Source organism: Mesoplodon mirus (genome assembly GCF_964341445.2).
Source record: "Mesoplodon mirus genome assembly, chromosome: 20".
Classification (NCBI taxonomy): Eukaryota; Metazoa; Chordata; class Mammalia; order Artiodactyla; family Ziphiidae; genus Mesoplodon; species Mesoplodon mirus.
In genome coordinates this window covers 12,156,637-12,179,650 of record NC_138996.1, presented here as the reverse complement: position 1 = coordinate 12,179,650, position 23,014 = coordinate 12,156,637, and the positions used below count along the sequence as shown (strand labels likewise).

Below are 23,014 nucleotides of genomic sequence, written 5' to 3'. Positions count from 1 at the left end.
GCCTGTGCTCTGCAGCGGGAGTGGCCACAGCAGTGAGAGGCAAAGCTAGAGGGGTAGGTAAGGGATCACATCATTAAGGGATTTGAATTTTTTTTCTCTAGGAAACCTATGATTGGGTTTTTAAGAACACATGGGGCACAGTGTGGAAGGTGCACTGATTTTGATTTAAGCTACAAGGTGGAGTAAGAAGGTCACGAACATTAGATTCTTACAAGAACCCAAGTGAGAAGTGATGAAGCCGGAACGAGGACAATGCACAGAGAAGAGGGTACGGGGTCAAGGAATAACCAGAACTTCATAGCTAAATGGATGGGGCAGATTAAGATAGAGGTAGAGCGTCTGGCTTGGTTGGTTGAGTGCATGGTGATACCTTTAATGAAGGAGCGTGTTGGAGGGAAACCTCGAGTTCAGGCTGAGACACAATTGGGTTCCCTCCATCCGACATCTAATGAGATGGTATGCTAGTCTGTAACTCACGGCTATCAATATGCATTTGTGGGAGTCATCAACCACCCCATAATTAGAAGACTGAGAACACAAGAGACCTTCCAGAAGGAGAAGGGAAGAGCAGGGGTTCAAGGAGAGAGTTCTGGGGCATCAGTGAGGATGCACTCATGATGGAGACTACAGAAGGAACATTCTGACATGGAGGAGGAAAGCCAGGCGGGTATGGCAGAAAGGAGTCTACCAATGATATAGAGAGATGTATGGATAAATACACACAGACAAAATGCCATACAATCTTTTTTATAATTCCTAATATTGTCATGGATTCAAGTGAAGGGGCATCCCAGGCAAACCAAACCAAGCCACACCTCACACCACCAGGCCCCCTGGCATAGCTTCCCAGGGTAGCTGGCTGCTTCCTCATCACTCCCCAAATGCACTGTGGACCTTGACCAAGCCCCCTCTCTGAAGACTTCCTCCCCTTTGCCCTCTGTTTTTCCATGAGTGAAATAAAAGGGTTGGATTAAAATCACAGCCAACAGTGTATATGTCCATCAACAGCTGAGTAGGTGAAACAAATTGTTGTACAGTTGTACAATGGAATATTACACAGCAATGAAAAGGAATGAACTCTATTCCACAACATAGATGACTCTCCAAATAATCATTCTGGGTAAAAAAATAAAAGCCAGACCACCCCCTCCCCCCAAAAGAGTAAATACTGCATGATTCCATTTATATAAAATTCTACAAATGCAAAGTAAGCTAGAATGACAAGCGGACAAGTTGTTGCTTGGGAATTAGGGAGTGGGGGTCACAGAGGGGACTGGGAGGGAAAGATTACACAGGGGCATGAGGAAGTTTGGGGGCATGATGCATGTGTTCATTATCTCGACTGTGGTCATGGTTTCACAGATATATATGGATGGCAAAACTTATCAAATTGTGCACTTTATGTGCTTTTTATTGTATGTCAATTATTCCTCAACAAAGCTGTACAAACATATAATCACAAAATGATCTCTAGGGGACTTCCAACTGATTTCCAACTCAATTTTGTTTTCATGATCCCTCTTTGATCCCTTTACAGAACTCTCTTCAAGAAACATCATTAGCCCCAAGTAAATATCCTTGTGTTGTTACAAGCACCAGTCCTAGGTTTTCCAGCTGGAAAAATTCTGAGTAACACTCAATAATTAAGGATACAGTTCTTCACTTCTCTTCCCCCCAAGCTCACCAAAATCTTACTGGGATCAAATGTTCTAAAAGATGACCTCTATTCTCTGTGTAGGGCATTAAGTAAAGAAGAAAAATCAAAATCAAACTTTTTCCACCAACTTCCACTCTTGTGATATAAATGAACTGAAGCCAAAGATTTTAAGAGTTGCCTGACTCCTTTGGGGCTAACCTGGTTATTGATGAAAAGGGCTCTAAATGTGAAAGAAGGGGTCTCTTCCAGCGTTGGAGTGACACCCTCTCCAACAATTAGTTTGTTGGAGGACTAAACAGCAATCCAGAGATTGGGAGATGCGGATGGCTGTGGCGGGAATATTTTTTTAAAATCCTGTTTCAACTTCCAACTGCAAAATGAACCAGCCCAATTTAAAGTTTCGCAACTTCTGACCACTGATCTACATTCCTGAAAGGTTATGTATGAAATAAATGTGGTAAGTGTGGGTGTACGTGTTTTAAGTTGCATCATCATTCTCTAATTCATTTACTATAATGAAGAAAGAGACTTGGGGTCATTTGAATTCTGCCTTGGCAACTTACAAGCTTTGTGATCTTGGACAATCCCTTAACTTCTGTAAGCTTCAACTTCCTCCCTAAAATGGAGTTGAACTCAAAGAGCTGAGCTGAAAATTCTACAAAATGAGAAAGGCACAGGGCCTGGTACATGGAAAACATTCAGTAATGCTTTATGAAATCTGTATTGTAAATATCTATGGGGGTGTCGTTTTGGAGTCTCTCATCTTTTCCTCTGATAAGCCTTCATCTGGTTACGACTCAAAACCACATAACTTACAGCTCATCATTCTCTTACCTTCTTCACATTAATAATTGGAATCCACAAAAGGGCAAGAACACATTAATGGAATTCCCTATTTAAAACAGCAACAGCTAAAGCTTATTGAACACTTAAAATGTGCCAAACATTGGGCTTCCCTGGTGGTGCAGTGGTTGAAAGTCCGCCTGCCGATGCAGGGGACGTGGGTTCGTTCCCTGGTCCGGGAGGGTCCCACATGCCACGGAGTGGCTGGGCCCGTGGGCCATGGCCGCTGAGCCTGCGCGTCCGGAGCCTGTGCTCCGCAGTGGGGGAGGCCACAACAGTGAGAGGCCCGCGTACCGCAGGAAAAAAAAAAAATGTGCCAAACATTGTTGTACATGATTTTCTTGGTTTGTCATTTAATCCTCGCAGCAGTCCTATAAAGTTCATACCATGACCCCCATTTTACAGATGAAGAAACTGAGGCACAGATAAAGTCTTTTTCCCAAGGTCACACAGCTAATAAGAGGCTGGGTGGCCCAGGTGGTGGCCCAGGATGTAAATCCATGCAATCTGACCGTGGGGTATCTGCACTTACCACTACTCTCTACTGCAAGCTTTTTATAAATTTATTTATTTTAGGCTGTGTTGGGTCTTCGTTGCTGCACGCGGGCTTTCTCTAGTTACGGTGAGCGGGGGCTACTCTTCGTTGAGGTGCACGGGCTTCTCATTGCCGTGGCTTCTCTTGTTGTGGAGCACGGGCTCTATGTGCACAGGCTTCAGTAGTTGTGGCGCACGGGCTTAGCTGCTCCGCGGCATGTGGGATCTTCCCGGACCAGGGCTTGAACCCGTGTCCCCTAGCATTGGCAGGCGGATTCCTAACCACTGAGCCACCAGGGAAGCCCTGCAAGTTTTTTTAAAAATGGATTTTTAAACACATTTGTTTGACTTTTGTTAAACAAATCATCACAGACTTACCTCCGGGGTAATTTTGGATATTGAGTCATAAAAATCACGGGTCTCTTAAGGAAAGAGTTTTCAGAAATGTTAGATAATCATTTAGTTATGGCTGTAGGCAGGGCCATAACTAAACAACAGACACCTGGTAAAAAGCCTCCTGAGAACGAAATTCCACCACTTCCGTTCATAGTTCATTTCAAAGTTTAATAGTCAGGAAATTCTTAAATGACAACTAATTTAATTCCTTCATCTGCACGCTAAGCCCCATTCCTTGGGCTGATAAACCCCAATATTTCCATTTCTCTTATTCATTCACTCAACTATTGAGTAAACATTTACTAAGTGTGAACTATTAAAGAAACCTTTATTAAGTGTGTCGGGCCCAGTTCTATCACTGAACATGCGGAGAAAAAGCTCTCAAGTTCTGATAGGATCAATCAGGCAATTGGTCAAGTTTGTGTGCACAATGCGTGTGTTGGGGGAGGGGGAGATTTGCAGTGACAGGGTAGGGAGAGGAGAAACCCTGTTTCATGGAGGTGGGCACAGAGCTCCCCGGCAGCGCCCACTTGTGGGCTGAACATATAATGAAACATCTCAACACAAACTCACCCAGAGCAAACCCCCAGGAGATGGAGAGGGGGTTGGAAATGGGCCAGTTCCATGCCTGGAAAACCTACACTTTCCTTTTCCAGTGTCCTCAGTCTGTCCAGCACCACCAGCTTGCCATCTTCCCTGTGTAAACGCTTTCCAAGTACCGAAGGCTGTAATTAAGTGGACTCCTTTCTGCGAACACAGTAACTTCAGTGGCTGAATTAGAAATGCCCTAGCGTGATGCTGCGGACCAGTGAAGGCTGCGGACTGGGAGACACTAGGTCTGGATGTTGGTTCTCGGCCACCGTGCTGCGGTCTGTTTTTACCGGGCACCTAAGGGCCCGGGATGCTGAGGAAGATGCAGTCCCCACCCTCAGGGAACTTACAGTCTAGCGGGGAGACACTGACAAGCACAAGCCCCTGTGCGGAGCGGCACCAGTTACAAGGCAGTTAAACTCCTGACGTTAAGGAAGAGAAAAGCAGGCTTTCATCCACTGCTACCCTCGCACCTCACTAAACCTAGATTTTGTTCACTAAAATTGAGATAATTCCTTCTTAATCTACTTTACGGTGCTGTAGGGACCTCAAAGGCCAAAGCTCGTAGAAAAGCATAAAGGGCAATTCAAAGTAGAGACTGTTGATTAGCTACGTAACGGTGCTAATCTGCACATTTAAAGGATGTTTCATTCAGCGGTGCTACAGGAGAGCGGAACAGAGGACTAGAAGGCTTGCAGGTCGCTGGTACCTGCTCCGAAAAAAAGCAAAACAAAACAAATAAACAAAAAAACAGGCTTGACCTAACGTGGAGGGGAATCCGGAGCAAACTCCAAAGTCAAATCCTCGGAAAGTGACACGTCGGTCTGAGCACCCGCCGCCACTCGCCTCGTCCCCGGGGTCACTCTCCAGGCGCCCGCACCACCCCCACCCCGGAAATCCCAGACCGCGGTCCTGACCGCCCGGACCGCGTCGCGGGCGCCTCCTGGCGGCCACCCGCGGCCACCGGCCGCTCGGGGCGCGGGAGCGGCACTGGCGAACTAGGGAGAGAAGGGGCGTGGTCTTCTCGCGTGAACTAATGGCGTCATCGAAGCGACGGGCCCGGAAGGAAGTGGCGTGCGGAGAGGTGTGGCGGTTTCTGCGGTTGCACAGGGGTTCGGACGAGTACGGAGCGCCTGGAGGGACAGCCTGGTACGCGGCCCCCGCCCCTTAGTGCGTGCGCTTGGGCCTCGGTGAGGCTCCCGGCAGGAGCTGATCGACGGTTCCCCCCGGCCCCCAGCACAGCATCCTTTCTCCCTCGGGAGCGGGAAAGCAACCCCTTTCTGTCCCGTCCCTTCCCCGCGAGCCTCTAGGCGGGACGGAGCGGAGGCTCTTGGAGCCTCCAGCCCCGACCCAGGGCTCCTGGGACTCGCGACCCTCTCTCAGAAGAGGGCAGGGAAGGAGCGCGAGGTGGGGCGGGGGTGACTTCGGGGAGGAAAGGGCTTTTGCAGATAGGACGCAGCTGCAGATCGGTAGCTGGAGGCCGCACGGTGAAATAAGTGCCTCGCAGACGTCTGCGCCCGAGTTAAGTTAGACCCGGGAGACAGAAATCCACGCGCTGGACGCGTGGGCCCAGGCGCGCCCGATTGGGAGCCTCGCTGACAGTTACCGTAGTTTTTCCAGGTCATTCAGTGTTCAGGAAATGAGTCTCTGGATACCAACTCTTTCGCGTCCTGGTGCCTGAATACAGTTGAACCCAGGAGCCCCAGAGTCTACCCAGCCTGGGGAACCCCCCTTTCCCCTCTAACCATGGGCTTGGGGAACCTGTCAGGTGCAAAGTGCCAGTCAAGCATATGGGAGGGAGTGTGGCTTCAGTGCTGCTCAGAGACCTATATTGTTTAGGGCCAAAGGAATAACTGGGAAGGTGGATGAAAGGCCAGAGAATCCCGCCATGGAACTCGGCTCGCATGCTGTCTCTGTCGCTCCAGCCTCTGAAAGGAGTAAATAATGGTTTCCTTTGAAGTGGCAGGCAGTTAGGACTGGGAGGCTCTGACCAGAATTACACAGCCACAACTGCCTGTCCTCTGACCTCCTCTGTAATTTGGGCCAACGTACTGCAGGCTGCCTCGCTTCCCTTTTACTAATATGAGTGGCTCCGGTGACAGCCCATTCGTGTTCACAGGAAGGGAAGGCTGTGTCCTGAACGCTGCCCAATTGGCACTGGTTCTCCCTTGGGCCACGGCTGTATCTGGAGCCACTGCCTCTTCGGGGAGGTGGAGAGTATAATTCCATAGTTAAGGAATGGTGATGCCAAGTGAGAGCAAGGAGGAAGAGAGTTGTAGATCCAGCCTTGTGTTCATACTACTACAGACTGGACGTGAGCCACTTTCCGGAGCTCAGCTTGGGGAGGTGCTCTCGCTGTCAGATCTTTTCTCCCGCAAGTCAGAGCGCCCACGTCTTACTGTATCTTTTCCCCCAGGGTGAACGCTCACTGATGGCTCAGCTGGGAGCAGTTGTGGCTGTGGCTGCCAGTTTCTTGTGTGCATCTCTCTTCTCAGCTGTGCACAAGATAGAAGAGGGACATATTGGGGTGTATTACAGGTAAGGCAGCGACAGGGAGTAGCTTGCAACTTCCTGTTCAGTGACTGGCTTTCCTAGTCAATGTTTAACAGATTCTGCTGACCAACTGCGTTTACATTTTGTTGAATAGGAGAGTCTTTTAGGTTGAGCTTTTGTGTCAGTGACCATGGGGAAGGGAATACACACACACGTAAATACATATATAAATGTAAATATAAAACCTAGTAGTCTGATGCCATGGATGATAACCGATAAACGTGTAGAGAGATTTAGAGAGAAAACCTAAAGGCAACCATGCTCCTTGAAGATCATCTCTGAAACACTGTTTTCTCCTACTTCCCTCTGGGCGTCTTGGTGCCACGAGCTTACCTCTGATGAGTACCGGTTCTTGATGGCAACCTGAGGAGATGTAATGTGGACCTACTCTTTAAAATTAACATTTCAGGAAAAAGGAAAGAGCCTGCAGGTTGATTTGTATCCATCAAGGCAAGCTCTACGATAGTGGTTCTTACAATAACCCATTATGTCACTTTATTTTTATTGCTCTTTCTAAAAAAAAGGTATCTGTGACTTAAATAATATAAAGCAAAAAAGCATTTAAATCTTGGGTTGCTTTCCTTTGAGTAACCTCCATAACCAAGTTATTTGCTTTAAGTCTTTATGAACTCCTTCTTATATGTACCCCGTAATGCTTTTTCTCTGGATGCCAATAGCGAGTTCTAGAAGTCTGATTGGGTTTCCCTCTCCCTTTAATTATTTCTTCCCACCATCTGTTTCTATGTCCCCCCAAATGGCTTTTAATTTTATTACCATTTACATATAACTTGATTAGAAAAGTAACTGTACTGCCAAAAAAATATTTAGATGGTTTATCAAGTGTACTGAAAATTATTCTTTTGGTTCTTTGTGTCACTGGACTCCAACACTAGTACCATTAATTGGTCACTATATTACCGGATTTCACTGCCCTTGTGGATCACCACAAGCCCAACAGATACGACAAAACAGCTCTCCTCTCTTATCTCAAGTATAGCCAGGGATTCTGCTGTCTTTATTCCACTTTGTCTGTGTGCCCATTTTTCTCACTGCAAAAGCATGAATAGCGGTTTTAGGTTTTAGCATCAGGCTTCCTAGAATATTAGGGTCAAGCTGAGAGGAAGAAAGGGATCTGTGGGCATGGCTCTGGCACATGTCACTCTATATTAAATGTTTATGGGGCTGCAGAGAAAGTGGGCCCAAACAGTATTGATGTAACAGACACCCCTTTCCTAAACCAAGCCTGCGTCTCTCTCTTCCTCCTCTGCAGAGGCGGTGCCCTGCTGACGTCCACCAGCGGCCCTGGCTTCCATCTCATGCTCCCATTCATCACATCCTATAAGTCTGTGCAGGTATACTCGGCTTGTGGGGCAGGGTGGGATGACTGCAGACTTGGGTGGTGATTAGTGCATGATTTGGAATGATTTAGCCATTGGATGAGTGGATGAGTATAATGCCTTTTCAAGGAATCACTTAAGAATAAGTCATATAGGGCTTCCCTGGTGGCACAGTGGTTGAGAGTCCGCCTGCCGATGCAGGGGACACGGGTTCGTGCCCCGGTCCGGGAAGGTCCCGCATGCCATGGAGCGGCTAGGCCCGTGAGCCATGGCCGCTGAGCCTGCACGTCCGGAGCCTGTGCTCCGCAACGGGAGAGGCCACAACAGTGAGAGGCCCGCGTACCGCAAAAAAAAAAAAAAAAGAAGAAGAAGAAGTCATATATATAATATAAAGTATGAGGCTCCATGAGCCCTTTACTTCTGGAGTTTTACTTGATTGTTGAAATAGCTGAACGGGGTCATTGCCTTGGCCCGTCATTCCCAGCTGGGAACTATGGCTTCACTTCAAGACAAAACCAGAGAAGAATCTGTTGTGAGTACGCAGAAGGAGAACTAGGATGTTTGTGCATCTGTGTGTCTTAAACCACAGGCTACCAAGATAGATGGAAAGAAAACACGGTAATTTTGCTGGTTCTTTTTTGAACTTCAGAGATGTGAACATAATTGGGGGGGTGAACTTGGAGAAGGGAAATGACATCCAAAATAGGTGTAGGATTCGTTATGACAGACCCAAAGCCAGGCTAAGTTAGACTAGTCCTCTGAAGTATGTCCAGCTAAGAGGAATAAGAAGATTCAGAGAATGACTTTTAAACTAACCCAGGAAGGTATCCTGGGATACCTCCTCAGCATTTGTCCTGTTGGTTTCTTCTGCCATTTACTGTGCTTGATGGTTTTCAAAGTGCATTCATGCACATTATCTCATTTGAGTCTCACAATAATGGGCCGAGCAGGTTTTAGAGGCTATGAGGTTAAATAAAGAATCTGCTGTTTCAAGACTAGTAAATGGAAGAAATGGAAGTAAACCCGGGTCTTAGGACTCCTAATCCAGGGTCTTTTTCAGTAAACCATCATTGCTCAGCTTGTTGCATGTGGTGGTTCATTTACAGGGAAGCAGAGTGGGTGCCTTTGCTTGGTTTAGTCTCACACTCTGTAAGTGAGGAGGATTCAATGGGGGTATTCACATTTCACAGAGGCCAAGTTTAACCCAAATAAGTATTCAAGGCGAAGGCTGTTTGGGTTTCCCAAAAGAACTCACTTTGTCTGTCACTGCTCACCTTACAGCATCTTATGTCTCCCCTAATTCCAGACCACACTCCAGACAGATGAGGTGAAGAATGTACCTTGTGGGACAAGGTAAGGTGCCCAGAATAAAGCTGTGAAGCCCAAATAAGAGGCAAGGCCATCTGGCTGGCTACAGTAAGAGACAGTGAAAAGGGATGTACCACTTGGTGGTTTCACCAAGTTCTCTGCCTCCAAGCTCCCTATGTTGTGAGTTGAGTAGGTGGTGGAGTGCAGTAGAGAAAATCGCAGAAGGGAGACAAGTTTGGAAGGGCCTTGAATGCCATGATAAAGGCTTTTAGCGCACAAATAACTTGCTAGAGGAAGATAACTTTAGCAGAACTAGCTATGGAGAATGTTGGAAAGGTGGTGGGGGGGAGAACTCAGGGGCAGGAAATTCAAAGAGAAGACCAATATGGTGGGCCGGTTGGAGAGTCAGGAAGGTCTGAACAGGGACAGGGTAACAAAGTAAACGCCCCCATAAGGAAACACTCGGACAAATGCAGAATCGGAACATCCCACAGAATGGCCCAGCTTCATCACAAAGTCATTGTACTTGGAGGGGCCTCGGGTCAAAAAGGAGATGTAAAGATATAAGCAAATGTAATGGTGAACCTTGCTTAGAACTTGGTTCCTAAATAACAGCTATTAAAGACATTACAGAAACTGCGTTAGTCATTTTGGGCTGCCATAACAGAATACCACAGACTGGGTGGCTTAGACGACAGCCATTTATCTGCTCACGGTTCTAGAAGCTCAAAGTCCAAGGTCAAGGTGGCAGCAAGGTTGGTTCCTGGCCTGCAGGTTGCTCCTTTGCTGTGTCCTCACGTGGCCTTTCCTCTATGCGCGTGTGGAGAGAGAAAAAGATCTCTGGTGTCTTTTTCTTCTTTTCTTTACCAGTCCAGTCAGATCAGGGCCCCACCATTTATAACTTCATTTAACCTTAATTACCCCTGTAAAGGCCCTGCTTCCAAATACAGTCGCACTGGGGATTAGTGTTTCAGCATATGGATTTTGGAGAGCACACAACTGAGTCCCTGACACGAACTTCTGGGGAAATTTGGAGAAAGACTGGGTATTAGGTGGTAAGGAATTATTGCCAATTTCCTTACGTTTGGGAATGGCATTGTGACTCTGTAGGAGACTGTCATTATTCTTAGGTGATGGATGCTTGACAGGTGTTAAGGGCTAAGGTATCCTGACCGCAGCTTGCTTTGAAATGTTCAGCAAAAAAAAAAAAAAAAAAGTAGATCAATCAATAGGTAAAATGTTAACAATTGTTAAATTTAGGTTTGATATATGAGTGTTAGTTGTACTCTTCTTTCAGCTTTTCTGTATGTTTGAAATTGTTTTCTAATGAATGTCAGGGGCGGGGAGGGCTGAACTAAAGTGATGGTGAAAACAAAGTGAGAAACAGTGACCATTAGTCTCTTCCTTTCGATTGATTGCTTTAATCAAAAGGCACTGCAGATTCAAAGGAGGTGAACTACTCTTGTCTTACCGCCAAAGTTTCGTTTCACGGAGGTATTTTTAGGAGGTGTGATTTCTCACGAGATTGCGTTCTCGCTCTCCGCTCGGAAGGACTCCTGCCTGGAGAGCCTCCTGCCTCTGACCTCTCACCGCCCCCCTCAGCCCCCTCCCCCCGTGAACTCTCCTCCTTTTCTGTCAAGTCACACACCTCCCGCCACCCCCTGGGAGAGGCACCATATTCCAGAGCTTAGCCCTGACTGCTGTGTCCCTGCCTCTTCCTACAGCGGTGGCGTGATGATCTACTTCGACCGAATCGAGGTGGTGAACTTCCTGGTCCCACACGCAGGTGTGTGCTTGCCGTGCCCCGCCCCCAGCCCAGCCCCGCCCCCCCACCGGCCCCACGCCTGCCCCGTGTCTGCTGCAGCGCCCCGGGCACGGACAGCCGCTGTGTCCGGGGATGTGAGTCCCGCCCGTGCTCATCCTGCATCTCTCCTTCCTCCCAGTGTATGACATAGTGAAGAACTACACTGCCGACTACGACAAGGCGCTCATCTTCAACAAGATCCACCACGAGCTGAACCAGTTCTGCAGTGTCCACACGCTCCAGGAGGTCTACATCGAGCTCTTCGGTAAGAAAGCCTCTTGCGATGATCACCTGCTCGAGCAGCCCTGCTTCCCCCGCCACCTGCTTCTGAGCCGCCCACAGGGCGGGATGGGTACCAGAGGCCCGGAAGTGTTGAAGATCCAGTGCCCGGGAAGCGGGCGGTCACACAGGGCACTCCTGGGAAATGCTGATGCCGGTGGAAGAAGCTCGTGAGAGTGGTTGAGCACTGGGCACAGAGGTAATAGTGGATGAGAGGACTCGCTCCTGCCCAGAATCGGAGGCCTGGGATGGAAATGTGTTCCCACTGTCCCTAAACATCGTTTTGTAATGAAGAGGGGTCAGTTCTAGAAGAACCTTAGAGATTACCCAGCATCCTCCTTTCAAGATAAGGGTACTAAGGCCCAAAGGGAGGAAGTGCCAGAGCTGTCTGGTAGCAGAGCTGAAGCTCAGACCTCCCTCCCCTGGCTTCTGGCTTCATCCATGCCACCCTGGATGAAGGGCACCAGGAATGAGTGATGAGAACAGCAAGGGTCACGTTTAATTCTAGAAGTGGGACAAGGACCATAGCTACTTACAGTTCCTAGAACCTCTGTGGGTTTTGGTTGTTGTTGTTTTTACCCTATACCTGTAGAGAGGAATAGGGAAACGCTTAGAACAGAAAGGACCCACGTGGGACTTCCCTGGTGGCACAGTGGTTAAGAATCCGCCTGCCAATGCAGGGGACACGGGTTTGAGCCCTGGGCCAGGAAGATCCCACATGCCGCGGAGCAACTAAGCCCGTGCTCCACAACTACGGAGCCTGCGCCCTAGAGCCCACGAGCCACAACTCCTGAGCCCACGTGCCACAGCTGCTGGGTGCACACGTCACAACTACTGAAGCCCGCACGCCTAGAGCCAGCCTCTGCAACAAGAGAAGCCATCGCAATGAGAAGCCCGCGCACCACAACAAACAGTAGCCCCCGGGGCTTGCTTGGTGGCGCACTGGTTGAGAGTCCGCCTGCTGATGCAGGGAACACGGGTTCGTGCCCCCATCCGGGAAGATCCCACATGCCGCGGAGCGGCTGGGCCCATGAGCCATGGCCGCTGGGCCTGCGCGTCCGGAGCCTGTGCTCCGCAACGGGAGGGGCCGCAACAGTGAGAGGCCTGCGTACCGCAAAATAAAATAAATAAATAAAAGCAAATGAACTTTGCAATCAGTGGTAACAGCTATTCTTGACATCAGGACTGGACAGTGGTTTTTCCCAAGAATCTTCATTAAAAGGACCCTGAGTGAGAACATTCTGTAGAGTAGACAGAGGCGGAATCATTGGCGAAACCAGTGGTCTTAATTAAGCAAACAGCCTTTTGCACTGTGTTTCTGATTTGGGAAATCATCAGAAGCACTTCTGACTTTTCTGCAGAAGAAAATGAATCTAAATTCACTTTATAGGCTTTGGATTCTCTCGTGGGGTTTGGATTCAGTGTGCTGTTAAGAACAATTCAGTAAATCTGCTGTTGATTTTTTTTTAACCTCAAACTGATAGAATTTCATAAAATATCTTAGTTTTCTTGCTATCCATTGTTTTAGAACTTGTGCCATTAAATGAACATTTCAAAGCATTTGAAACAACAAAAGACAGAAGAGCTCTAATTTCCATGTAGAGAGAATTAAAACGTGAAATTGTTCTGCATTAGAGAACTTCTCACTATCTTGCAGATGAACTTGGAGTCCTAGTAAAGTAAAACTTCTTGTACAGAGGAGCTAGGGAAGTGTGTTTGCTTTGAAATATCTTTCTTTTTAACATCATCCTTGCCAGCAAGCACTGTTTTGTTTAGAATCTGTTTGCATCTGCAAAGGAGAAACTCAAGTCTCTAATCCTGTTCCTTGAAGTTGGAAAGTTTTTCTCTGGTCCCCTCCTCTCAGGACTCATAGCCCTGACTTTCAGCTTGGCTGCAGTTTTTATCACTGCTTGCTCTGATGCATCCTCTTTGCCTGTTTTATTAAAATGTTATCCAGTACTTGTTAAGAAGTTTGTCTGAAGACCCTCTTTGTGTTCACTTAATAACATAACTTAATCTGCATCTGTCAGCATAACCATCACCTATAAACAACTTAGCACTGGTGTTATTTTGGTAGTAAACCACCATGCAAAATATTTCTTCCAGATATTCCTAGAAAGTTACTAGCCCAGGGTCACAATTTTCTGCTTTGACTCAGAATTTAATCTGATAAACGACTGTGTTATTAACTTATGGAGGGTATAGGCCATCTCCCTTAAAGTTTGGTTGGTCTCCTATTTAAAATAGAAAATGTGGAATGGAATGTTTATCTCTAGCCATCAAATTGTTAGACCCATGTCAGGTGTGAGGTGCTGCCCTTATGGGCATTTCTCCCTCAGTGCTGAGAGGCTGGTGGGAACGTATCTGATATGTAGAAGTATTAAAACCCCTTGCTTAGCGATATGACAGTTGAAGAAAGTGCTGTCCTCAACCCTAACAACCAAAGCATAATAATTAAACAAGTTCTTTATTTTGGGTCCCGACTAGCTTGAGCACATCACTGAACCCCTGTGGGCCTCAGTTTGAGCATCTATAACAGGCAAGGAGTTAGACGTACTATTCCTCAAAGGCTCCTGGATCACGAATGGCCACTTAAGCAGATGGCAGCTGACAGCAGGGAGATGGTTCCGTGTAGGTGTCCCAGCCTGGTTTCGTGGGTCCTTCTCTCAGTGCTCTTCCAGGATCTTACTGAGGATCTCATGGGCGGGGGGCAGGGCAGGGAAGGCCCAGGTCAGAGCAGGCAGCCTGGGCGCCGCTGTTCTAGGGTCACAGCTAGAGGGACAGTCGGTTACAGCTCTTCCAACCCTTGTCTGTGAAGTGACTCCCGTGTCATGTTTCAGACAAGAGAATCAAGACCAAAGCAAACAACACATCAAACCACTTGGGCTCGTTTCCAGAACTGTAAATTGTCATTTTTCTCCTTGTGTCATTTGATGGAGTTCCTAATGGAATTAGTCTTCCTTGGGGCTTCCCTTGACATCAGAGTCTGTTTTCTTTTAGAAACCTCTAAAATTACTAGATTTAATGTGCTTGGCTTTTTCAAAATACCTAACTTGGCCATTCCACGTTCCTTCTTCGTGAAAGCCAGGCGGCCACCTTCTGTTGCTGCTGTTTCTAGGGAAAAGCTGCCGCCTGACTCAAAAAACGTGCTAGAGTTGTTTTTTGTCCTTTTAAAGCTTAGTTCCCTTCTGGGCGAGGCTGATATTTTCTTGAGGCCCCAGGGAAAGGACACGCTCACGTCCGGCTCACATAGCGAACCGAGTGGGCATCCCACTGTGAGAGTCTTGCAGGGCGTCTTTAGACATCCGGGCTCTGATGAGCACTCTGCCTTGGGAAGACCTTTTGCCTGTCAGGTGCATTCTTGAGCCGCTGTCTTGCCTCGCACTCTACCACCATACTTCCCTCCTCCCCGCCTGAAAAGTGTAACAGCTCCTTTTTCTATCTGTCTTGATTCCAGATCAGATTGATGAAAATCTCAAACTGGCTTTGCAACAGGACCTGACCTCCATGGCCCCCGGGCTCGTCATCCAAGTAAGCACCGCCCTGGTGGGAGCCCTGCCACCGCCCCCCGGCCCCCGAGGAAGGTGCATCCCCTCTTCCAGAGGATGTCCTGTCTGTGCAGGAAGATCAAGGACCCGTGGGAGCTGGTCCCTCAGCCCCTCACCTCCTCATCGGGTGCTGTTTTTATCCCTCTCCAGGCTGTGCGGGTGACAAAGCCCAACATACCTGAAGCCATCCGCAGGAACTACGAGCTGATGTGAGTGTGCCCGGTGCCCCAGCCGTAACCACCGCTCTCCCCCGCCTCCCGTTCATCCCATCCCGGGGTTGATCGACGCCGGGCCAGGCATCCCCTCTTGAGTGTTTGTTACAGCGCACCACCCTGGAAGATGGGGCAGGCATGTCAGGACGCTCACCTGGGCTCCACAACGACAGAGCAGGGATGCTCTTCAGAGGGCCGGGGAGGGGGCGGGGGAGGCGTGTGGCATTTCACGGCTCGTGCCGAAGAAGACGGGGAGAGGCGATTGCGTGGGCAGGCAGGTGCCTTTTACTGAAGTCAGTTATGCTTTATTTCCTCCCGATGAGTTTTGGAGGAGAAGGCAAGCCATTGTTACCGCCTGCAGCAGAGCTGCTTTCACCTGGGACATTAACGAGCCTGCCAGGAGAGAGGAAGGCATGACAGCTTGTGTCCCCCGGGCCGGGGGCAGCTTGTCTTCTCCAGGGCACAGTGAAGCTCCGCAGAAGCGGGTCCCCAGCGGCCTCACAGCTGTGCGTTTTTCTCCCCTTCAGGGAAAGCGAGAAGACGAAGCTTCTGATTGCAGCCCAGAAGCAGAAGGTGGTGGAGAAGGAAGCCGAGACGGAGCGGAAGAAGGCCCTCATCGGTCCGGCTGTGCTTCTGGGGTCCCCTTCAGAGCAGACGGGCTGGGGAGGGTGGAGAGATTGAGGAAGCCCGGGGCACGGTCCTCCGAAGCCCTGCCCCACGCAGGGGCAGCCTTCATCCCCCGGAAACAGAGCTGAAGTGGTCAGATCACAGCCAGGGATTGTGAGTTTCGAGTTTCCACAAATCTCTGAAATGAAAGGAGCCCTTCCAGTTAATTCTTCATTCACGATAATAATAGCACCGATTGGGCCCTTACTGTGAGCCGTGGGCTTTTCTAAACGCTCGCGGGTGAATCATCTCGCTCCTCACACACCCTCCCCCTCCGGGTGAGGCAGGCACCATCCTTAACCTCCTTTCACGAAGCTGAAGCCCACAGAGGCTGGATTACTGCCCAAGGTCACATGGCAGAGAAGTGATGGAAACGGGGTTCAAATCCAGGGACTCTGCCCCTGAACCCGGGTTCCTCACCACTGCACTCGACGACCAGCCACAGCCCTGGCCACTCCCTAAAGTGCAGTGGCAGGAGGAAACCTGTACCTTAACCCTTAAAACATTCCTTTGGAAGAGATACCCTGTGACTTGGGAGAGGGAGCCTGCCATGGCTGCCTCTGGGCCAGTGGCCTTTCACCCGAGCTCACCCACTGCCCTGCATCAGGGCCTCAGATCAGGTGAAAGGTGCAATGCAGTCAAACTCTGGAAATATCAGAACTCTAAGCCTTTTCTCAACTTCATTCATACAGAGGCAGAGAAAGTGGCTCAGGTGGCAGAAATCACCTATGGGCAGAAGGTGATGGAGAAGGAGACGGAGAAGAGAATTTCGGAAATCGAAGGTGAGCAAGAGTGAGATTCCCGCCTGCCTTTTCCTCAAACTCCACTCTGTGGCCAGGGGGTGGGAGAGTCATTTCCTTTGCTCTGTAATCTCTGTTCTCAGATATTATGATTTCTTTGGAACATCCCTTGTTCTCTGTGCTCTGACTCGAGTTTTGGGGAGATTCGGTCCAGGCTGGCATTAATTTTCCACTTCAGAGAGATTCAGTCATTCATCAGATTTTATTTGGGGTGCCATCAGGACTCTTCTGCCAGGCTTAAGAGAAAGGGAAGTCACGTGGTCCCTGCTGTCTTGGGCTCACAGTCTGGCATTGGAAGTAAACCAAGAAGCTAGGTCCAGACAGCAGCTCACTCCCTCCTGGCTTACCCGCCCCCCTCCTCAGAAGCCCGTGAACACCATAGTTTTGGCCTCTCAGGGTCCCTGTGGATGTTAAGCTGGGTGTGAAGAAGACACCTTTCAATACCGACACCTCGAGCTGGAGAGAGGTGTTGTCTTTGCCAGCTTCTCTGAATCTCACTCACCTTCAGTCCCCTGCCCCTCAGCTCTCACCTCATTCCCACCACCCACCTTCTCCTCCGTGTGGTGCCTTTATATCAAGCAAACTCTAGGCCAAAAACAAGACCTCAGGGCCCAGCTTCAGGCTGCACAGTGCTGTGTCCAGTTGTACTCACAATGGGGCCTCTCGGGCTTTGCAGGTGCCCGTGGAGGAGCCAGTTAGGCTTTTACAGATCAGCGGCTCCTCACTGGGCAGCTCTTAGCCGAACAGCACATTTTTATTATAAACACAGGTCACCAGGCACTAAGGCCAGTGGAGTTGGCCACATGCACCCCAGCCAGCCTGCAGGCTTCCACCACCCAGGGCCTTGCTGAGGCTGTGCAGTGAGAACCCACCCCAGTCCCCCCTTGATTCCCAGGCTTTTGCTACAGACGTTGCTCATGCAAGGCTGGCCTCATTCCCAAGGCCAGGGAGTAAATATCAAAAATTTTGCATCAGGGCTTCCCTGGTGGTGCAGTGGTTAAGAGTCCGCCTGCCGATGCAGGGGACACGGGTTTGTGCCCCAGTCTGGGAAGATCCCACATGCCGCGGAGCAGCTGGGCCCGTGAGCCATGGCCGCTGAGCCTGCGCGTCCGGAGCCTGTGCTCCGCAACGGGAGAGGCCACAACAGTGAGAAGCCCCCGTACCGCAAAAAAAAAAAAAAATTTTTCATCAGCTTGACCAAAAGATGGTCTGAGCAGATTAAGGAAGCAGCTTGCAAAGTAGAAGTTTAAATGTGTCTTAGTCCAAACAGGTGTTAGTCTGGACCATGGCATGTCATGCCCTTCAAGTTGTGCCAGCTTAGTGCTGCTAATTAGAGCCTTTCTGAAATGACTGATGGAAATGAAAAGGGAGCCGAAGTTGGAGAGGGGCTGAACTGTTGGGTTTATGGTAGTCGGTTACAAGCAGATCCACCTCGGGCCGTGTCCAGAGCCTTCTTCGGGCTTCCCTTGGTCTTGCTGTGTACGAGGAGGGGAGAGCGCGGGGGTGGAGAGCTCGGAGACTGGAGGTTGAGGCGGGTCCCGCCCCTCTCCTCACAGGCCACAGAAGGAGTAAGCGGCTAGAAAGAGGACGTGTCTCCACGATGCTGTCGGAAAAGACAGCGTCGGGCACAGCGGCAGACTTGCTCAGAGTTAGCTAGTCCCCACCCCCGGGAGATGCTCTCAGAGCACTCTTTCTTCTTGGTTGATTTTCACAACCACTTGTGAAACAGGAAAAAAATGCCTTTGCCCCAGTTTCATAAATGGGGAAATCAGAGCACAGAGAAGCCAGAGCAGTGTGCCCAGGGTCACGGGGGCAGTCGGGGAAGGTTGCGGGGACTAGGCTTCTGATAGCCTCTGCGCTTCACTTCACTGCGTTCTTCCCTTAAGATGCTGCGTTTCTGGCCCGGGAGAAGGCCAAGGCGGACGCCGAGTGCTACACTGCCATGAAAATAGCCGAAGCAAATAAGGTAAAGGCCCAGCGCCGCCTGGCCGCCAGAGGGCGTGTGCCCGGCTTGAGAGCTGCCGGGCGGTTGTCAGGACACGGCGCCTGCCCCAGCCCCTGGTGGTCGCGAGCGAGGACTCCTGGGCCGTGTGGGCCAGCGCCTTCCCTTTCCCTTAGCTGGACCCTGAGAGAAGTTTAATTTTGCTGGTAAACAGAGAAACTCCTGAAACTCTCGCAGTTCTCACCTTGAGGACCTGAGATTGCTCCCTCCCAGGGAAGGGGTTTCGCGGTTACTAAGGTACCAGTGAGACCAGGAAGAGGCGCGGGGGGGCGTGGTTCTCACGGAGACCCTCTCCTCGCGAAAGCAAAGGGAGGCCGCCCAGACTTTCCCCTAATCGGGCCCCACCAGCGTCTTCCTTCCTCGTTTTTCTTCCAGCTGAAGCTGACCCCTGAGTATTTGCAGCTGATGAAGTACAAGGCCATCGCTTCCAACAGCAAGATTTACTTTGGCAAAGACATCCCTGACATGTTCGTGGACTCTGCGGGCAGCCTGGGCAAGCACTTGGAGGCGCTGGCTGACAAGCCGAGCTTTGGCTTAGAAGACGAGCCCGCGGAGGCAGACACGGAGGAGAACTGAACGTTTCTGTCCCCGGCCGCACGTGACACTCAAAGAGATCTTTATTTTTTAACGATGAACCAGCCCTCCCTTCCACACTACCTTCTTTGACTCTCTTCCACGTACTGTGGTGAAAAAAGAAGAAACGGACTTAAACCTATTCCCCTTCCTGGGAGGCGGGGGCAGGGACTGATGAATTGGGGTTTTCTTCAGGTAAGTGGGTCACGTGACTTCTGTTAAGATTTGGAAACCGTGGGCTAGACCTTGGACCTCCAGGCACTGATCTTCGCCCTTTGGAAGCTGGCTTAATTAGGGATGCTGTTAATGAGTGGGAGACGTGCGGGGTGTCGCCTCCGACCGGACCGCCCTTATCTGGGGAAAGGCAGTCCCGTGTTCTCATCGTGCCTCCCAGGTGGGAGATGCCCGTAGGTGAGGCCCAGCTACCGAGCAAATACGTGCTTGTAAGTTTGCCAGCAGAGCTGTGGAGAAACGGCCGCGGTGGACGTTGGCTTTTCCGGCGCTCCTGGCCGTGAGCCCGTGGGTTACTGCCGAGGCCCGCTCTCTGGAGCCCCGGTAAGGAAGAGCTGGGGCTGTAGGTTTCGCCAGCTTTTCTACACACCACCCTCCTTGCCCCAGGGCTGAAAGCGTGGTGGCTTCCAACCACATTTTCAGGGTCAGGGTTTGGCCACCACCACACAGTTCTTCTTAAAACTTTTCACCTATTCTGTGATTTGGTTTTTTTCTCCTCTTAACCTGTTTGTTGGTTCCACTCAGCATCAAGAAGACAGGAATGAAGAACTCAGGTGTCTTCAAAGCTGCTGAAGTGGGACCGTACTATCTGTTAGCCACTGTGGTACCTGCTTGGCAAACTGTGTGCGTTCCTTGAGATCAAGTGTCTTTTCATTGCTGTGGGGATCCTACGGTTGAAGACCTCCTCTGGGGGAGGAAGAAGGGCTCGTCCAAAAGATTCCCTAGTCTCAGTGCCTGTGACTTGTGCTGGGGTGTGTCTGATGTAGTGATAAGGGGGAGCCCGTTTGCTAAGCGGCCGGTGTCTTTAAATCCAGGGCTCCCGGGCTCGCACCGAGTGTTAAATCTCCAGAGACAGCTGTGTGGGTACGAGTTCACGCCCTAGTCCCTGGGTCAGAAGGGCTGCATCAGAATCCACTCAGGTGTTTTTTTCATTACAAATTGGGAGATTTGGATGGGGGGAACACAAACATGAAAAAAAGGTTTTCTTGTGTCCTGAAGTTGGAGTTGGGAGCAGGAGTGTGTACCAGTCGCTAAGTGGAGGGCAGCTGTCTGGAGTGAACTTGTAAGCCTGTTGGTATCGTCCACGACAAGCCCTGGCTGAGGATTTGTTATTAGCTGCCCCCCTCCAAGAAGAACTCCCACTGTACCCCTCTTTTCTCGGTGAAACTACAAATGATACTTTCTGGCACAGAGTTCCATCTCATTTTTTTCTTTTTTTTTTTTTTTTTTTCGATACGCGGGCCTCTCACTGTTGTGGCCTCTCCCTTTGCGGAGCACAGGCTCCGGACGCGCAGGCTCAGCAGCCATGGCTCACGGGCCCAGCCGCTCTGCGGCATGTGGGATCCTCCCGGACCGGGGCACGAACCCGTGTCCCCTGCATCGGCAGGCGGACTCTCAACCACTGCGCCACCAGGGAAGCCCCTCCATCTCATTTTTGATCCCACGCCCAGACTTCTGATTACTCGAATGGCCCCAAAAGTCAGGCTACCTTGCTTCTAAGTAGCACCAGGCTCTTCGGGAGTCGGGGGAGCATTCAGCCGGCCTAGGAATACACAAAGGGTTAACCCCTCTTAATTTAAATGTTGCCCTTCTCTGTTCTAATTTGTGGGACTTAGAATTCTCAAACCACCATTCCTGGTCACGCTTTGTGCAGGCAGCCAAATGTTCCTGGGAGTGATGGGTTTTAATGTGCTCGGAAGGCCTTGCAGGAGGCAGTTAGTCTAAGAGCAACATAAGGAATCCATCATTAAGATACGCTCACCCTCCTCCCGCTTCAGTGCTATTAATCACTTGTTAGGAGTACTATGTCACATCCAGCATCCCGGATTTCCATATTTGTTGGCTTCTCTGCTTTGAGACCGGCTGCCTAAGCCTCAGAAAACACTACTTCTCTCCAGTGGAATACGCAGCAAGAACATCTCAGCCTCTCTGAATAGCAAGCTTGCTCAGGTTCTTAACCGGAACTTCTCTCTAATACTAGCATCCTGTGATGGCTTGTCCCTTGCACTCGATCACAAAGGAGCCTCGGTGAAGTCCTGCTACACCCGCCCCCCTTCAGTGTCAATGTCACTTCTTCTTTAAGCAAAAACTATAACTGTTGTAGTACCCATTCGTTTAACTCCAATGTTGTCTGTACCTGCCTGAATAGGAACACCATGGAAATGGGCTGTTTTCTTAGCTTGGGACAACTAACCAGTCTGTCTGTGTGACTTCATTTCTGTAACACTTACTAGAAAACCTGATCTGAAAACATTTGAATTCTAAACATGTAAACTGTGACAGCCTGCAATTTTGTAGGCAGTAAAGTCATGGCTGCTATTGATAAATGGAACCTCTATCAAAATAAGGAACTGTTTATAAAAGTCAGTTTTTGTAGGACTTTCCAAGGAAAAATCAACTTGGTTGAATGTTTCTCACTCATTAAACTTTGCAGAAGTGATCTATATTCAGTACTGTTTTTAATCACTTTTTTAATATCAGGACAGAATGTTTGAAAGGAAGCCACAGTTTGTTAATTTTTATATGACTAAAATAAATTCAGAGGGATCTGCGATCATCTTAAGTTGAGAGAGAAAAAAAATCACTGAAAGAATTTTAGCAATATAGTCATCCCTCGGCATCTGCAGGGGACTGGTTCCAGGGCACTCCCCCCCACCCCATACCAAAATCTGTGGATGCTCAAGTCCCTTATATAAAATGGCCTAGTACAGCTGCCTCTGTATCCGCGGGTTCCACATCCACAGATACAAAGGGCCGACTATATTGATCCAAAAAAAGTAGATGTTTTATAAATGATCTGTTGCAGTTTCTATGGGTCTCTATCTTTCAACACAGATAACTTCACCATTTATAAACAGTGAAAGTAAGATCTTCATATTTACTGACTTACCTATTTAAGTTTGATCGAGGATAAGTTGTATCCTGACTAGTGGTCACTCTGCATCTATGGACTTAACCACTGCTTCTTTAGTTCTATTCAGTAGGGGTCTAGCCACTATTTCTGGTGTTTCCTTTTAAAAGAGGTAATAGCCAATCATTTTGTGTTTGTATTTCCATTCCTCTCTATTTCTGCTTTTGTGCAAGCTGGTGATTGAATAGTCAAAACTAATTCTACTTGCAAAGAGCCCCGAGGGCTGAAAGACCACCTTTGTAACTGAGAAATGATTGTTGTTATATTAATCACTCTACAAATGATATGCTGGATTAATTGCCTTGGACTGATAGATGGAAGAACTGTTTTGGACAACTCTAAAGGTGTGATTTGATGTCTTAGTTTTATTTTCAGTCTTGCTAAATAAAATGAGTCTTTGTATTTTTTTTATTACAGTGAAATTTAGCAATAGCCAATATTAGGTTAGGTGATATAAAGAGATAAAACATTTCTGCCTAGTGAGTTAAGTCGAGCCCCAAAAATATATTCAGATGAATATCTATTCCCATTATCAATGTAGAAATAATAAACAGCTTACTTGTGAAAATGGCATAATTCTTGGTAGGTGCTACGGAGATTTATCGTAAAATACTCCATACGCTGCTGCAATTCTGCTCCAAAAGAGCAGAGGTACTTTCAACTGACCCGAAATTCATTTTGATACCAATTCGGTAAGAAAGTCGCAGTCTCTATCTGGGAAATCTGCCCAGCCTAGAGTTGCGGAATAAAATACAGGATGCCCAGTTAA

At 49.1% G+C, this 23,014-nt stretch overlaps 1 protein-coding gene across 2 annotated transcripts; it reads left to right on the top strand.

The window, feature by feature from the left end:
• Window positions 1–5,087: 5,087 nt before the first annotated feature.
• ERLIN2 (ER lipid raft associated 2) lies at window positions 5,088–22,635 on the top strand. 2 transcript variants are annotated; one of them, XM_082608693.1, is made up of 12 exons: window positions 5,088–5,170; window positions 6,438–6,559; window positions 7,845–7,926; window positions 9,218–9,264; window positions 10,944–11,005; window positions 11,163–11,288; window positions 14,760–14,833; window positions 15,001–15,059; window positions 15,590–15,681; window positions 16,421–16,510; window positions 18,415–18,494; window positions 18,906–22,635. In XM_082608693.1, exons 2-12 carry the CDS (start codon window positions 6,453–6,455, stop codon window positions 19,104–19,106), a joined length of 1,020 nt encoding a protein of 339 aa, XP_082464819.1. In that variant the 5' UTR covers window positions 5,088–5,170; window positions 6,438–6,452; the 3' UTR covers window positions 19,107–22,635. The 2 variants fall into 2 exon arrangements, with proteins under 2 accessions (XP_082464819.1, XP_082464818.1); XM_082608692.1 differs by lacking the exon at window positions 5,088–5,170 and adding an exon at window positions 5,895–5,958.
• Window positions 22,636–23,014: the final 379 nt, after the last annotated feature.